General features: G+C 45.8%; 1 protein-coding gene across 6 annotated transcripts in view; it reads right to left on the reverse strand.

Moving 5' to 3' along the window:
* Positions 1-737: 737 nt before the first annotated feature.
* The window catches only part of LOC143981458 (NACHT, LRR and PYD domains-containing protein 3-like), a 156,632-nt gene continuing 140,436 nt past the window's right edge, over positions 738-16,933 (reverse strand). For all 6 annotated transcript variants that reach the window (XM_077479329.1, XM_077479334.1, XM_077479332.1 and 3 more), the window contains 3 exons: positions 8,971-9,141; positions 2,941-3,117; positions 738-935 (listed from right to left, as the gene is read on the reverse strand). In XM_077479329.1, coding sequence (XP_077335455.1) covers positions 839-935; positions 2,941-3,117; positions 8,971-9,141 — 445 coding nt within the window. In that variant the 3' untranslated portion in view covers positions 738-838. The remainder of the gene's footprint in view (positions 936-2,940; positions 3,118-8,970; positions 9,142-16,933) is intronic.

Consider the following 16,933-nt stretch of genomic DNA (forward strand, 5'->3'; position numbering starts at 1 on the left):
GCGGCGTCCCACAATGGCCGCTCTCTGGCGCGCAGCAATTACCACCGCAACATGTCACTGACAGAGAGTGAGGAGAGGAGAGCCGATCAGCGGGACATCGAGGAATGTAATCAGGGCACTGATTATAATAAAGAAAAAAGTGTCACATATAAGTGCCAACCATTGCCCACCAATGTCAGCTATCAGTGCCCACCAGGCGGCAGCAATCAGTGCCCATAACTGCCCACAAGTGCCACCAATCAGTGCCCATTAGCCATGCTAGTCAGTGCTGGCAATCAGTGCCACCTATCAGTGCTGCCCATGAATGCCCATCACTGCTGTCGATCAATGCCCATCAATGTCCCCCATCAGTGCTGCCCATCCATGCCACCCGCCTGTGCCCACCAGTGCTGCCTATTAGTGCCCATCAGTGCCACATATAAGTGCCCATCAGTGCTGCTTATCAGTGCTCATCTCAGCTCTGAAAGTGCGGGGGCCGCTGTCACTCATAGAGAGGAGGTGGGGTAGAGGCGGGGCTCCAATCAGATGACAATGGAGGCGGAGCTGTAGTGGTGATGTGATGGGCGGTGCAGCCAGTGTGTCACCGCAGGTTTGTAGTACAATAGATGGGAGCGCGCATGCGGGGGTGCCCCTATCAGATCAGTGGTGTGAAGGGGGCACCGGTCACACAACAACACAGGAAGTGGGCAATACTGAGCAGAAATGACGCCATTTAGAAGAGGAAAAGAAGAGAAAGATTACTATTACTGGAATTCTATATTTAAGGATCAGAAAGAGAAAATAAAAGCTGAGAGTTGATGTGACTTTACTCTGATATCATCCATTCCGGACATTCTCTTCATATCCGGATCCGTGTATTACCTGAGAGGGGGAGGGGCTCCCACACACCATCTTCTAATCTTCTTCTCTTTATAGATACATCCCAGCCTCTGCTCCTTCATAGAAGAATAAAATGAGAGTGTTAGAGGAGGAAATGTTGCTGTGATGATGGAAGAGGGGAGGGGCTCATACTGAGCTCTGTAAGAAATGATGGAAAAGTGAGGGGCCCTCACCATGGCAGGGGCCACACACTCATCTCCATCCAACCATTGGGATAGCAGACTGTATGCCGGGTGTGCTGGGCTGTCATGTGTACAGCCTGAGAACACACATCTGATTGGCTCAGTTATACTGACACATTGGATGGACCTCGGGGGATGGGGGGTATTTTTCTGTAAAGGTAAAACCTTGTGGAAGATTGTAGGACCTGACTAAGATTATTATTGGTGGATCTGATTCTCCCATCCCCCATCTGTAATGATAAAACTTGGGATGAGGAATAAATTCTCCATCATCTGGGAAATCTGTGACTGGCACAGGAAATCTCAATCATCTCTCTCATTATCTGTATAACTACAGAGACCTCCAATGGGCTCTACAGAAATTGTATAGAATGTTTGTCACCCGTCCTTCCATCTTCATTACAGAGCAGCCCGGGTGTCAGAAGACCTCCCAACAACGTCCCACCTCCATCATCTCACCTCCATCATCTCATCCCCATCATCTCACCTCCATCATCTCATCTCCATCACCTCATCCCCATCATCTCATCTCCATCATCTCACCCCCATCCCCATCATCTCATCGCCATCATCTCCTCCCCATCATCTCACCCCCATCATCTCACCCCCATCATCTCCTCCCCATCATCTCATCTCCATCACCTCACCCCATAATCTCCTCCCCATCATCTCATCTCCATCACCTCACCCGCATCATCTCATCTCCATCATCTCACCCCCATCATCTCATCTCCATCACCTCACCCCCATCATCTGGCCCCCAAAATCTCCTCTCCATCATCTCACCCCCATCATATCATCACCATCATCTCATCTCCATCATCTCACCTCCATCATCTCACCTCCATCATCTCATCCCCATCATCTCACCTCCATCATCTCACCCCCATCATCTCACCCCCATCATCTCACGCCCATCATCTCATCTCCATCACCTCACCCCCATCATCTCCTCCCCATCATCTCATCTCCATCACCTCACCCCATCACCTCATCTCCATCATCTCATCCCCATCATCTCACCCCCATCATCTCATCTCCATCATCTCACCTCCATCATCTCATCCCCATCATCTCATCCCCATCACCTCACCCCCATCATCTCATCTCCATCATCTCATCCCCATCATCTCACCCCATCATCTCATCTCCATCACCTCACCCCCATCATCTCACCTCCATCATCTCACCCCCATCATCTCACCTCCATCATCTCCTCCCCATCATCTCATCTCCATCACCTCACCCCCATCATCTCCTCCCCATCATCTCATCTCCATCACCTCACCCCCATCATCTCATCTCCATCATCTCATCCCCATCATCTCACCCCCATCATCTCACCCCCATCATCTCATCTCCATCATCTCACCTCCATCATCTCATCCCCATCATCTCATCCCCATCATCTCACCTCCATCATCTCACCCCCATCATCTCACCCCCATCATCTCACCTCCATCATCTCCTCCCCATCATCTCATCTCCATCACCTCACCCCCATCATCTCATCTCCATCATCTCATCCCCATCATCTCACCCCCATCATCTCACCCCCATCATCTCACCCCCATCATCTCATCTCCATCACCTCACCCCCATCATCTCACCCCCATCATCTCATCTCCATCATCTCACCTCCATCATTTCATCCCCATCATCTCGCCACCATCTTCTCACCCCCATCATCTCTCCCCCATCATCTCATCACCATCACCTCACCCCCATCATCTCATCACCATCACCTCACCTCCATCATCTCATCTCCATCATCTCATCTCCATCATCTCACCTCCATCTCCACCCTATGTTGTCTACATGTTACTATTCACATTCTAAGACTTAGTATTTGTGTTACCTCCAATATAACAGATCTTACCATCTATCCACAGAGAAGCCGGCATTCCGGAGGACCTCACAACGTCGTCTCACTTCTGACTCCGACATCTTCTCATCATCCTCCAATGTTATCACCAGATAGGTCAGAGTTCGGTTTGTGGAGATAACGGAGCAAAGATCATCACAGCTCCATAATGTCCCTTTACAGACCCAAACACTGGAGGGAGAAGCAGGAAAGAGGTGAAATGTTCTTCCAGGGAGGGGCAGAAGTAGACACATCCAATGAATAATCAGTGGGCTGGGTCTTAGAGAATGAAATGTTGGGACATTTGGATGGAATATTGGTGGGACCTCCCTGTGAAATGGAGGTAAGTTGTCACCCACCTGAAAAGTCTTAGTGTGGGGTTACACTGTTGCGGGTACATTGTAGTGACGTGGTAACGCACACATTGGAGGTGTGATTGGCTCCATATAGATTCCCTTTCACACTAAACTGCGGCACATCGATGGGAACCGACCACATAGGAAATAATGGGATTTCTACTTCACATGCGTCTCTGTGCAGCAAAATCCATGAGGATCACTAAACACACTGACAAGTGATGATAATATGTCAGCAGATCAACCAATCATTGGACAGTCAGCCCTCGGGTGGAGCCGGGTGATGTCATTTCCTGCCTGGATCTGAAACAGGAAGTGGCGCTGGTGAGTGATATTATCTACTGCCCAATTGGTTGCTGGATATGCTGACATATTATTGGTTGTCAGTGCATTTATTGTAAATAAAGAGACAATCGTTTTAAAGGACGTACTTCACTATTGGTGTCATTTTTATTTTATTTGGAGTTCTATATCCAGCCAATCAGGAGGGACCAGATCCCTTAAAGGGACCCCACACTTGTGACAGCTGATCTTGTGGGAAGTACCCCGGGCCCATTGAGCCCCCCAGAGGGGGACAAGCACATGACACCTATATTGTATATGGGGTCAATACCTGAGGGGGCATTTCATCAGCACGGAGGTGGAGGACTCTGAACACACTTCATGTTGTAGTGACACACTGGATGGGGCGCCATCATTGAGGAAGATTGATCACAGATATATAGACTTTCCTCTTATATATCCAACTAGATACATTCATTTTACAGCACTGGAGTTGTGGCATCAATTACTTGTAACTAGTTATTGTTTTATTACATTCATCATTTCCATTAGTAATGTATTAGTTTGTAATATGTATTCACAGCACTGGGGTTGTGGTATTACCAGCCAATCACAGCACTGGGGTTGTGCTATCACCAGCCAATCACCGCACTGGGGTTGTGGTATCACCAGCCAATCACAGCACTGGGGTTGTGGTATCACCAGCTAATCACTGCACTGGGGTCGTGGTATCACCAGCCAATCACAGCACTGGTACTTTGGTATCTCTTAGGCCCCTTTCACATGGGACGGATCAGTAATGATCTGCCCCGTTATGATCCGGTTGCTCAGTGGGGATCGCTCCGTTGTCCCCGCTGAGCCGGCGGTGGACAGGGCGGTCACACTGTGCAGGGACCGCCCTGTCAGCTCTCCGCTCTCCTCTATGGGGATTGGATGAGGACGGACCGTCTGTCCGTGTTCATCAGATCCGCTCTGCAGACGGATAGAAAAATAGGATTTTCCTCCGTCTGCAGAATCGGACAATAGCGGAGGCGGACAATAGCGGGTGTCTGCGGATGAACATCCCCCATAGGGATGCATGTATGTCTGTAGTTCATCCGCAAACGGATGGATGAAATACGGACATACGGTCCCCATGTGTGAAGGGCCCTTAGGGTGAAGGACATTACAAGGTGTCATGCTCTGATTCTGGTGATATTTGGACACAGATCTCTATACATTCCATGTTGTTGGTAACATACAAATGTTTTCACCCCTCAGATATTCTCTATAGGTGAATGATGTGTACGGTGCAGATCTGCTTTGCTGGGAGGGTGTCAATAGACGTCCTCCCTTTACAAGCTGGCCACACCCCCCGCAGGGAGCGCGCGGCATGCGCTGTGATCACCCAAATCAATGAGACTTGGGTGATCACAGATTGGAGTAAGGGGTCGATCCCGGCCCCTTACCATGTGATCAGCTGTCAGCCAATCACAGCTGATCATGTGATGTAAATAGAGGACCGGTAATCATTTATTTTCTTCTCACGCAGCATAAGGGGAAAAAAAACGATCACCGACTTCTGTTGAAGGGACATCATTCCGAGCAGAGAGAGGCAAAGCCTAGCAGTGCTGATCAGTGGCCATCACTAGCACCCATCAGTGTCCACCAGTGCCGCAATATCAGTGCCAATCAGTATAGCCTCATCAGGCAATTTGATGAGGCAGATTTGATGGTGGAACGTGTTATGGGGAAAATAGGAAGGGCAATTTTGATGGTGGCATTATAATGGGGGCAATATGATGGAGCAATTTTGATGGTGGCAGTATAATGGGGCAATAGAATGGGACAGTTTTTATGGGGTCATTTTTAGGGGGCAATAGGATGGGACAATTTTGATGGTGGCAGTATGATTGGGCAGTTTTTGTGGGGCAATATTTATTGAGTCAATTTCATGGGGAAATGTGATGGGGCAATTTTGATGGGGGAATTTGATTTGGCAGTATAATGGGGCAATTTTGATGGGGTCAATAGGATGGGGCAGTTTTGATGGTAGCAGTACAATGGGGCAATTTAGATGGTGGCAGTATAATGGGGCAGTTTTGATGGTGGCAATAGGAGGGGGCAGTTTTGATGGGGCAATATGATGGGACAATTTTGATAGGGGCAATTTTATGGAGCAATAGGATGAGGTAGTTTTGATGGGGAAATTTTGGTGGTGGCAGTATAATGGGGCAATTTTGATGGGGACAATAGGGTGGTGCAATTTTTATGGGGGCAATTTGATGGGGCAGTTTTGATGGGGTAGTATAATGGGCAATTGTGATGGGGATGGGGCAATTTTGGTGGAGGCAGTTTTGATGGGGGCAATATGATGAGGTAGTTTTGATGGGGCAATTTTGATGGGGACAATTTGATGGTGGTGGTATAATGGGGCAAGTTTGATGGGGAAATTTCATGGGGAAATTTGATAGGGCAGTTTTGATGGGGCAATTTTGATGGGACAATTTTGATGGTGGCAGTATTATGGGGCAATTATGATTGGGGCAACAGGATGGTGCAGTTTTGATGGATGGTGGCAGTATGATGGGGAAATTTTGATGGGGCAATAGGATGAGGAAGTTTTGATGGGGCAATTTTGATTGTGGCAATTTTGATGGTGCCAGTATGATGGGGCAATTTTGATGGGGGCAATACGATGGGGCAGTTTTGATTGTGGCTGTATGATGGGGCAATATTATGGGGCAATTTTGATGGTGGCAGTATGATGGGGCAGTTTTGATGGGGCAATATGTTGGGGCAATTTGATAGAGGCAATATGATGGGACAAATTTGATGGGACAATTTTGATGGTGGCAGTATGATGGGGCAATTTTGATGGTGACAGTATGATGGGGCAGGTTTGATGGGGCAATTTTGATGGTGGCATAATAATGGGGGAATTTTGATGGGACAATTTTGATGGTGGCAGCATTATGGGGCAATTTTAAAGGGGCAATAGGATGGGGAAGTTTTCATGGGGTAATGTGAGGCAATTTGGATGGGGGCAATATGATGGGACAATTTTTTGATGAGGAAATTTTGATGACGCCAGTATAAAGGGGCAATATGATGGGGCAATTTTGATAGGGGCATTTTTTGTGGGGGCAATACGATGGGGCACTTTTGATGGGGATAATATGATGGGGCAATTTTTATGGGGCAAAAGGATGGGGCAGTTATGGGGCAAGAGGATGGGGCAAATTTGGTGGTGGCAGTATCATGGGGCAGCATCTGGAAAAGGTAATAACGTTTTAAACAATGCTAATTGTAAATGATATCCCTCTTTCTGTGTAGATGTTATACACACACACATCTGCACATAAACAAGAGATATCATTTACAATTATCATCTTTTATAAAGTAATTTCCTTTTGCAGATTTTTGTATTTCTAGATTTATAATCTTTGTAAATGTACATAAACTTCCTGCTTCCTGGAGGGGGAGGGGAGGTTTCCATAGCTAAGGGGTGGGAACTTCCTCTGACATGGCTGTTGCTATGAAAACCCAACCTACAACCTATTACACGGCTCGTGCTGCTCTGAGCATGTGCGAGATCTGGAGGTGCATGCTGGGTAACCATGGAATACAGGAAGAGATACTGTCTGGCTTCAGATGCCCACACATGAGATGGCGGCGGCCTGCTGGGACTTACAGAAGTAAGAAATCAATGCTGCAAAAATAGAAAGCGGCCCTTGGATTACAGCGTAACCTTTACTAGAATACATGAATCATGAGGATTATAGGGGGAGATTTATCTACAAAGTCACATTTCTCCGGAGCACCACTTTATATATACAAGTGCCATAAAAGCCCCCCTTAGGGGTATTTATTTTGCTTCTAACAAGTGTTTGGATGTGGCACTACTGAGAGGAAATCCTCACGACTCCATTTCTACAATTACCGGGATAAAGTTGTTAGTTTTCTGTATAAAGTGTATTAATAGCAATTCATTATTCTGCAGCACATTGTTCCAGCACTGAGGTTGTGGTAGTAGTAGACATATATTCTATGCAGTATTTGCTTTGTATTATCATTTTTGTTGTGTAATTATTATTTGGAAGTATCAGGATCAGGTGGTTAGGTGGTTTGTTACATAGTTACACAGCCGTATAGTAACACTGGGGTTGTGGTAACACTTACCTCTGTCTGCAGGTAGGTTGTCTGTCTGTGTAATATAGAGCAGAGCTACACTAGTTTGTTATTTAGTGTATAAAATATGTAGAAAGATAAAGAATGAGAGAAAATACAACAAAGACAAAAGGACAGACACAGTCTGGCTGTGAGAATAAAAGAGAAATAAACTTTTTCTGAGGATTATCCTGTGACAGGAACATGTCAGGAACATCCGCTATTCACCGGTTAGACCGGCACCATGGGAATCACCCCGTCCATATCTCAGGATCCTCAATTTATGGATGTGGGTGGAGTTTAGCCATCAGCCAATCAACCCTGGGGGGTGTTCCCTGCCCAGCCCACAAGCCGGTCCTGTGTTCTGAAGGAACCAGAGCTAAATGGACCATGAATGGTTCTGATGGATGAGGATTGGATTTCCAACACCGGCATGTCAGTCTGATCCCAACGGGACCAATCAGAGCTTGTCTAGTGTGATCAGACCCCATAGAACCATTCTGGGGGTTCTCCTGGATTCTATCCTCACTACACATACAATGTTATATGTAGATGTACCCCAACATGTCTACAATCAGGGGCAATTATTTCCATCTCTCTGCAACTAATATTTTATTTTGTATGAGAGATAAAATAGATTCCTCTGATCTCTGATATAAATCAATGTCTGGCAGACAGTTCAGGGTCTTCTCCCTGTATCGGCCTCCTCCCCTGCTGGGCTTGTAGATGAAATGACTAGGACTTCTCTTTGAGGCTCAGTGAGGTGACAATTTTATATCTACAAGGATGGGGGGATTTTATTGGCATCTAGGGGTCACTTCTGGTCTAGAGACTCGCTCTGTCCTTCCAGATTCTAATTGAGGACCATCTGTCTATGATTGGTCACTGAATGAAGAGAATACGGAGTCCTGTGCGTCTTCTGGTCTGTTTCAGGTCTGAATTCAGCCCAAAATTCAGCCAGAAATCGGACCTGAAATGGTGAATGGAGATGCACCGGACCCCCTGCTGTGACTCGCTGTGACCTCCAGTGTGACCCCAGCCAAAGTCTGATCTCTGATAGTCAGTGGAGGGGGGAGGGGCTGAAATCCAATAACAGCGAGTGACCTGAAGGACTATGATGGAAACTCCCAGTGTAACCGGCCAATCAGAGGTCTGTCTTTGTATAACTTTCATCTAGGTGACATGTCTGGATCCCTCACATAGAAGATTTATACCAGAATCCTGCAGAATATTATATCATTTATAGGATAATTCTCACCTCAGACTCTGCAGAGTACAGCCAGGATCTCTGAGCCCCTCACATAGAAGTTTTATTCCAGAGTCTTCCAGATTATTATCTGATAAATCCAGTGTGGTGAGGGATCGATTATTGATAAGAATGGATTGGAGATCATCCCAGCCGGAGGAAGTCACACCACATCTATTCAACCTGCAGAGACAAATCCAGACACATGATATTATATTATAAGATGAATATGAGGAATTATTCCCATTTAGTGAATAGTAACATAACATCACTAGAGCGGAATATCAGGATATACAGAATGTTATACAGAGGAAAGATCTTGTTATTAGGGAAGCTGATAAAGGTGAAGCTGTTGTAGTACTTATGTCTACACAGTATAAAGAGGGGACGCTGTGACAGCTCAGTCACCCCCTTATGTACCCGGTTATTAAGCAGGACCTCACACAGTGTCTCAAAGGGACTTCTGAAATTGATAGCTAAAGGAAAGGATCTGGGGGGTTTATGAAATAAAACACCAGAATTTCTGATGGTGGATCCCCCAGTGACCCCAATATTCCATCACCTTCCTAAAGTCCACCAATCAGGAGTCCCCATTGAAGGTCACCGGATTGTGGCAGGAATAGGATCCCTTATAGAGAATGTAGGGGGAGGGGTGGATATACATTTCCAGCCTTTAGTGCTGAGACTTCTGGGATATATTAGAGATACAAGTACTATATTGGTGGATATTCCACATTAACAATGGGATTCTACATTCACATGGGGGACACTTCACATTATAGCACTTTATTCTCCCATCCCCCATTCTTTAGCGTCTCCACCAATCAGATATCATCTCCATAGATATAGATCATATACTAGGATGTTACAGGAATTATTACAGAGGATGTAAACGATGAAGATTTTTTACCTTAACCACTTCAGCCCCGGAAGGTTTTTCCCCCTTAATGACCAGAGAACTTTTTACAATTTGGCACTGCGCTGCTTTATCTGGTAATTGTGCGGTCATGCAATGCTGTACACAAACAACATTTGTGTCCTTTTTTCCTACAAATAGAGCTTTATTTTGGTGGTATTTTATCAGCTCTGGGAATTTAATTTTTTGCAATATAAATGAAAAAAGACAAAAAATATTGAAAAAAATATATATTCCTACTTTTTGTTATAAGAAAAATCCAATAAACTCAATTTTAGTCAATGTTGGAAAGTAAAGTAGATCACCTCCAGTCATATATCTGCCAAAATATGCCGATAGTATCACACTGACACTGAATGAGATAACAACTGATGCAGTGTCAGTGTGATACTATCGGCATATATAGTTACATAGTTAGTCAGGTTGAAAAAAGACACATGTCCATCAAGTTCAACCACAAAAAAAATAATAATAATAATAATAATATCATACAATCCCATATACCCAATTCTATACCCACAGTTGATCCAGAGGAAGGCAAAAAACCCCAGCATGATCCAATTTGCTAAAGCAGGGGAAAAATTCCTTCCTGATCCCCCGGGAAGCAATCGGATTTTCCCCGGATCAACTTTACCTATAAATGTTAGTACCCAGTTATATTATGTACATTTAGGAAATAATCCAGGCCCTTCTTAAAGCAATCCACTGAGCTGGCGAGAACCACCTCTGGCGGGGGTGTATATCCAAATTTTCACAGCTCTTACTGTGAAGAAACCTTTCCGTATTTGGAGATTAAATCTCTTTTCCTTTTAGACGTAAAGAGTGCCCCCTTGTCCTCTTTGTTGAATGTAAAGTGAATAACTCGACACCAAGTTCACTATATGGACCCCTTATATATTTTTACATGTTGATCATATCCCCCTTAATCTCCTCTTCTCAAGAGGGAATAAATTCAGTTCCTCTAATCTTTCCTCATAGCTGAGCTCCTCCATGCCTCTTATCAGTTTGGTTGTCCTTTTCTGCACTTTCTCCAGTTCCCTGATATCCTTTTTGAGAACTGGTGCCCAAAACTGAACTGCATGTTCCAGATGAGGTCTTACTAATGATTTGAACAGGGGCAAAATGACCTCTCTCTCTGGAGTCCATACCTCTCTTAATACAGGAAAGGACTTTGCTTGCTTTGGAAACCGCAGCTTGGCATTGCATGCTATTATTGAGCTTATGATCTACCAAAACCCCCAGATCCTTCTCCACTATGGATTCCCCCAGTTGTACTCCCCCTAGCGTGTATGATGCATATTCTTAGCCCACAAGTGCAGAACTTTACATTTATTAACATTAAACCTCATCTGCCACATAGTCGCCCAATTAGACAGAGCATTGAGGTCGGCTTGTAAATTGGAGACATCCTGTAAGGACGTTATTCCACTGCATAGCTCGGTGTCATCTGCAAAGATGGAAATGTTACTTTTGATCCCAGACCCAATTTAATTTATAAAGATATTAAAAAGTAAGGGTCCCAACACTGACCCTTGGGGTACACCACTGATAACCTTAGACCATTCAGAGTAAGAATCATTAACCACAACTCTGAATTCTGTCTTTTAGCCAGTTTTCTATCCATTTACAAACTGATATTTCCAAATCTATAGACTTTACCTTACACATGAGCCGTGTGTGCGGAACTGTATCGAATGCTTTTGCAAAACCCAAGTATACCACGTCCACCGCCCCCCTTCTGTCCGAGTATACCACGTCCACCGCCCCCTTCTGTCCGAGTATACCATGTCCACCGCCACCCCTCTGTCCAAGGTTTTACTTACCTCTTCATAAAAAGAAATCAGGTTTGTCTGACAACTTCTGTCTTTCATGAATCCATGCTGTCTGTTGCTTAAAATATTTTTTTTCCTGCAATAACTCGTCTATGTGGTCTTTTATTAATCTCTCCAGTATCTTCCCAACTATAGAAGTTAAGCTAACAGGTCTATAGTTACTTGGTAAAGACTCTGTTCCCTTTTTAAATATAAGCACCATAATGGCCCTGCGCCAATCCAGTGGTACTATTCCTGTCATTAATGAATCCCTAAAAATGAGATACAATGGCTTTGAAATTACAGAGCTCAATTCTTTTAGGATCCGTGGGTGGATGCCATCAGGTTCAGGTGCTTTATCCACCTTTATTCTGTCCAAATATTTCTGTACCATATCACTTTTGAGGCATTGTGGATTTGGGACTGCGTCACTACCACCCCCATTATGGAAGAAAGTATTTATTAAGTTAGCCTTCTCTTTGTCCCCAGTCACCCACTCCAGATTATTTTGTAAAGGGGCTACATGCTCAGACTTGACCTTTTTACTATTAATATATTTGAAGAATTTTTGGGGGTTTGTCCTACTATCTTTGGCAGATATATGACTGGAGGCGATCTACTTTACTTTCCAACATACCGGATACCAGCTGAAAGGCAGCCAGTTGATTTACAGACGGATACTGCAGTGGATGCCGACACCGTGATTCTCGGGTGACTGTGGTGCTGATATACATCTTAACACTCGCTGGCCAGCATCTGACTTGAGTTTCCTTTTGAAATAGCAGCTGATAATCTTATCTGTTTATTCACATCAGAGACTAGTAATGACATTCTGCCTTGCTACTTTGTCTGCCTAAATAAACAAAGGAGATAACTTGTTGCCAGTTGTTGAAACATTATAAGTCGGCTGGCCACTTTGGAATGTGCATTGGAATTGTGGTGAAGTGATTAAATAGAAGGCTGTTACAATTAAATGCCACGGATTGGACGGGATTTCATTTCATTTCATTGTTTAACCTTTCCAGCACCAAGGGATGGAGACATGTGACTATCATAGCAATATTATTAGCACTAACTACACATAGGATTTGTCTGAATTGAACACGTCATTTTTCAGCTATCTACCTCATCCCCTCTCTCCCTTCCCCCACTCAATATTGATTTAGTTCATTGATTAACCGTTTAGTTATTGGAAGAAATAGGGAATTTTGACCCTGTAATATTCAGTAGGTAATCTAATATGTGGGTTGCAATAGACTAAAGCAATTTGTCCGGACCTGAGTAGTGTTTTGTGTTTTATGTATGTCTGGTTTGTCTTATTGTCTGTGGGTACACAATTAATTATATTAGATTGAAAACCATTACTTTTATGAACTGCACATGTTTTTTTCTATTTTTTATACTTTAATAAAATTGGTTGTTATTTAAACTGGAATCAATTAATTTAGATCTATTTATTGTTGCCATTAGTAACCCCTTGTTAGCCCGCTCTTAGCGAGCTAAAGTTCTCTTTTTTCTATATCTCCTGTACCATGCCCACAGCTTCTGACATCTCCTGTACCATGCCCGCAGCCTCTACATCTCCTGTACCATGCCCGCAGCCTATGACATCTTCTGTACCATGCCCACAGTCTCTGCCATATTGACATCTTCTGTACCATGCCCACAGTCTCTGCCATATTGACATCTTCTGTACAATGCCCAGAGCCTCTGCCATATTGACATCTTCTGTACCATGCCCACAGCTAGTGATGGCCGAACAGTTCGCCCGGCGGTTGTTTCGCGGCAAATTTCGGCTGTTCGCGGTCCGCCAGTTCGGCGGACTATTGGCGTTGTTCGCCCGGCGGACTTCCGTGTTTTTACTGTGTAAAGGAACTTTGACCTTATGACACATTCATCATGGGGTACAGGACAGCTAATTGAGACATGACAGCACATGGACACTTGGACATTCCCCCTAACTTATAAATACACCCGATCCGGTGGCCATTTTACATTCTTTCTTCTGTCACTATAGGGAAAGGTTGCTGTTTGGAGCAGGGACAGATAAAATGCTAGCTATTTGGTACACAAAAGTTCTTTTCAGGACTGGTATAGGTGTTAGGTGTATATAGGTTTGCTGTGCTACTGATTGTTGCAGCAGCCTGAGTGTCTTTTGTCAGTTTAGATAAAGGGACAGAGCGCTGTGTCTGCTGCTATTTTAGGGACAGCCAGATTAGTCATCATCATCATCATCAATAGCTGTTACTACCAGGTCCACAAAAGAGCTATTCGAGTAACCAGTAATTGTTCCAGTCTCCTCTGTTTTGCCAGTTTGTATAGGGACAGGAAGGAAGCAGTGTGTCAGGCAGTGAGGGTCAGTTTAAACAGTTGCTGTTACTATTAGTTCCACAAAGGTTCTTTTCAGGACTGGTATCAGTGGTATGGTAATAGGCTTGTACACGTATAATATTCTTTCTTCCAGATATAGAAAGAATATTATACTTGACTGCTGCCCTTCTGCTGCAGTCTGCTAATCATTCACAACTCACTTGTTCCACAAAGCTCTTTATCAGGACTGGTAACTTGGTCTGTGTAGGGTGCTACAGTACATAGGGTTGAGTGCGGTACAGTCTGCTGTTCTGTAAGGACCGCTATCGGTCCACAATAGATAGGGTTGAGGTGCACCACTGCTGACCGCTGCCCTATACTGCAGCAGTCCTTCAGCAGTATAGGGACTGACGTACAGTCTGCTAATCAGTCACACACAACCTACTTGGTCCACAAAGGTCCTTATAAGGACTGGTAACTTGGTTAAGGGTGCTACAGTACATAGGGTTGAGTGCGGTACAGTCTGCTGTTCTTTAAGGACTGCTATCGGTCCACAATAGATAGGGTTGAGGTGCACCACTGCTGACCGCTGCCCTATACTGCAGCAGTCCTTCAGTAGTATAGGGACTGACGTACAGTCTGCTAATCAGTCACACACAACCTACTTGGTCCACAAAGGTCCTTATAAGGACTGGTAACTTGGTTAAGGGTGCTACAGTACATAGGGTTGAGTGCGGTACAGTCTGCTGTTCTGTAAGGACCGCTATCGGTCCCCAATAGATAGGGTTGAGGTGCACCACTGCTGACCGCTGCCCTATACTGCAGCAGTCCTTCATCGGTATAGGGACTAAGAGTTTTGTCACAGGGTGATTTAAAAAATGACAGGCAGAGGAAGAGGCAGGCCCTTCCGCAGGGGTGGTAGGGGTAGGGCAGGAGCACCAGCCTTGAGCCAAAGTGGGAAGTTGCAGAAGGTGCGTTCAATTACTTTAAAGGACGCACCAGACTAGGTTGAGTGGCTCACTCAGCCTTACTCTTCTGCACCCTCCTCATCCTCTCGATCTGCACCCTCTTCTTCACTCTCTGCTATGAGCACCCCCAAAGACACTACCACCAACCACACCACCACCACCACCACCACATACCTTCCGCTTGAGTCACACGAATTATTTTACGATCCATATCAAGAGGAAATTTCTGATGCGCAGCCACTCTTGGTATTGGATCAGGAAGAGGAGGTAGCAACAACCGCTACTCAGCAGTCTGACGACAGTACCCAGATCAGCCCAAGGAGGAGGTTGGTCCCCGGTGTTGCTGCCTACTCCGAGATCTCTACTTATAGCGGTGGGGAAGGTGACGTTGATGATGACGTGTCTAGTGATGTCACGTGGGTGCCCACAAGAGAGGAAGAGGAGGGGAGTTCAGAGGGAGATATGGACCAGCAGATAGGGAGGAGAAGCAGGAATAACTTACATTGCACAGGAGGGACAAAGCAGACTGCAAATGTATCAGGAGCGAGTCATCAACCATTCACATCTGGCGCTCCCAGGACACCGGCACATGGCTCCGCAGTGTGGGCTTTTTTTAATGTGTCCACTGCTGACAATAGCGTTGCCATCTGCAATCTTTGCAGTCAACGCATTAGTCGCGGTAAGCCCAACACTCACCTAGGGACGACCGCCTTAAGAAGGCGCATGGGCAGCCATCACCGAGCCGAGTGGGAGCAACGGAACACACAAAGCCACACTGCAGGCTCTCACCGTCCAGCCTCGTCTTCTACTTCTCCTTCTCCTCTCTCCTCACAATTGTCCTCCACTCCACCTTCCATCACGCCAAGCTCACGTTTTTCTGCAAAAAGGCAGGCTTCCGTGGGCCTAATGTTCGAGCGTAAAAAAATGATGACGCCGGATAACCCTCTTGCCCAACGATTGACGGCTGGCTTGTCAGAACTCATAGCCCGCCAACTACTGCCATATAAACTGGTGGACTCGGAGGCCTTTCGCAAATTTGTGGCCATTGGAACACCACAATGGAAGGTCCCAGAAGGAAGTATTTCTCTGAGAAGGGCATCCCAGAGCTATATGGCCATGTTCAGCGGCAAGTGAATGTATCTCTGGCACACAGTGTCGGTGCCAAGATACATCTGACCACAGACACGTGGTCTAGCAAACACGGGCAGGGAAGGTATATCACTTTTACTGCCCACTGGGTGAACCTTCTGACGGCCGTCAAGCATGTAACCCGTGGCACCCGTGTAGATTTGGTTTTACCGCCACGGATTGCATGCAGGCCTGACTCTTCTTCTCCTCCTCTTCCTACTCCATCCTCCTCCCTCTCCTCCTCAGCTGCCTCCTCCTTTTCTGCTGCTAGCGTCTCTTCCGCTGCACTGCCCAAGCTCCCCAGAACCTATTCCACATGCCAGGTGAGACGTTGCCATGCCGTGCTGCGTCTGTTGTGCCTGGAAGTCAAGAGCCACACAGGCCCGGCACTCCTTTCAGCTTTGCGTTCACAGGCAGATCAGTGGCTAACACCGCTCAATTTGACAGTTGGTAAAGTGGTGTGTGACAACGGTGCCAATCTGCTTAGCGCATTGAAACAGGGCAAAATCATGCACGTGCCATCCATGGCACACGTCTTAAACTTGGTCGTGCAGCGATTCCTTGTCAAATACCCTGGGGTCCAGGACATCATGCGGCAGGCAAGGAAAATCTCAGCCCATTTCAGAAGATCTTACACGGCCATGGCTCGCCTTGCTGACATTCAGCGGCGACACAATCTGCCGGTCAGACGTCTTATTTGCGATTGCCCGACGCGATGGAACTCAACCTTCTATATGCTTGATAGGCTACTCCAGCAGAAACGTGCAGTTAACGTCTACCTGTATGAACTCTGCGGCAGAAACGGTTCTGGGGAGCTGGGTTTTTTTCACCGCGCCAGTGGC

The sequence above is a fragment of the Lithobates pipiens genome, unplaced genomic scaffold, assembly GCF_037356315.1.
Source record: "Lithobates pipiens isolate NorthernLeopardFrog02 unplaced genomic scaffold, aLitPip1_a1.2 Scaffold_157, whole genome shotgun sequence".
NCBI lineage: Eukaryota > Metazoa > Chordata > Amphibia > Anura > Ranidae > Lithobates > Lithobates pipiens.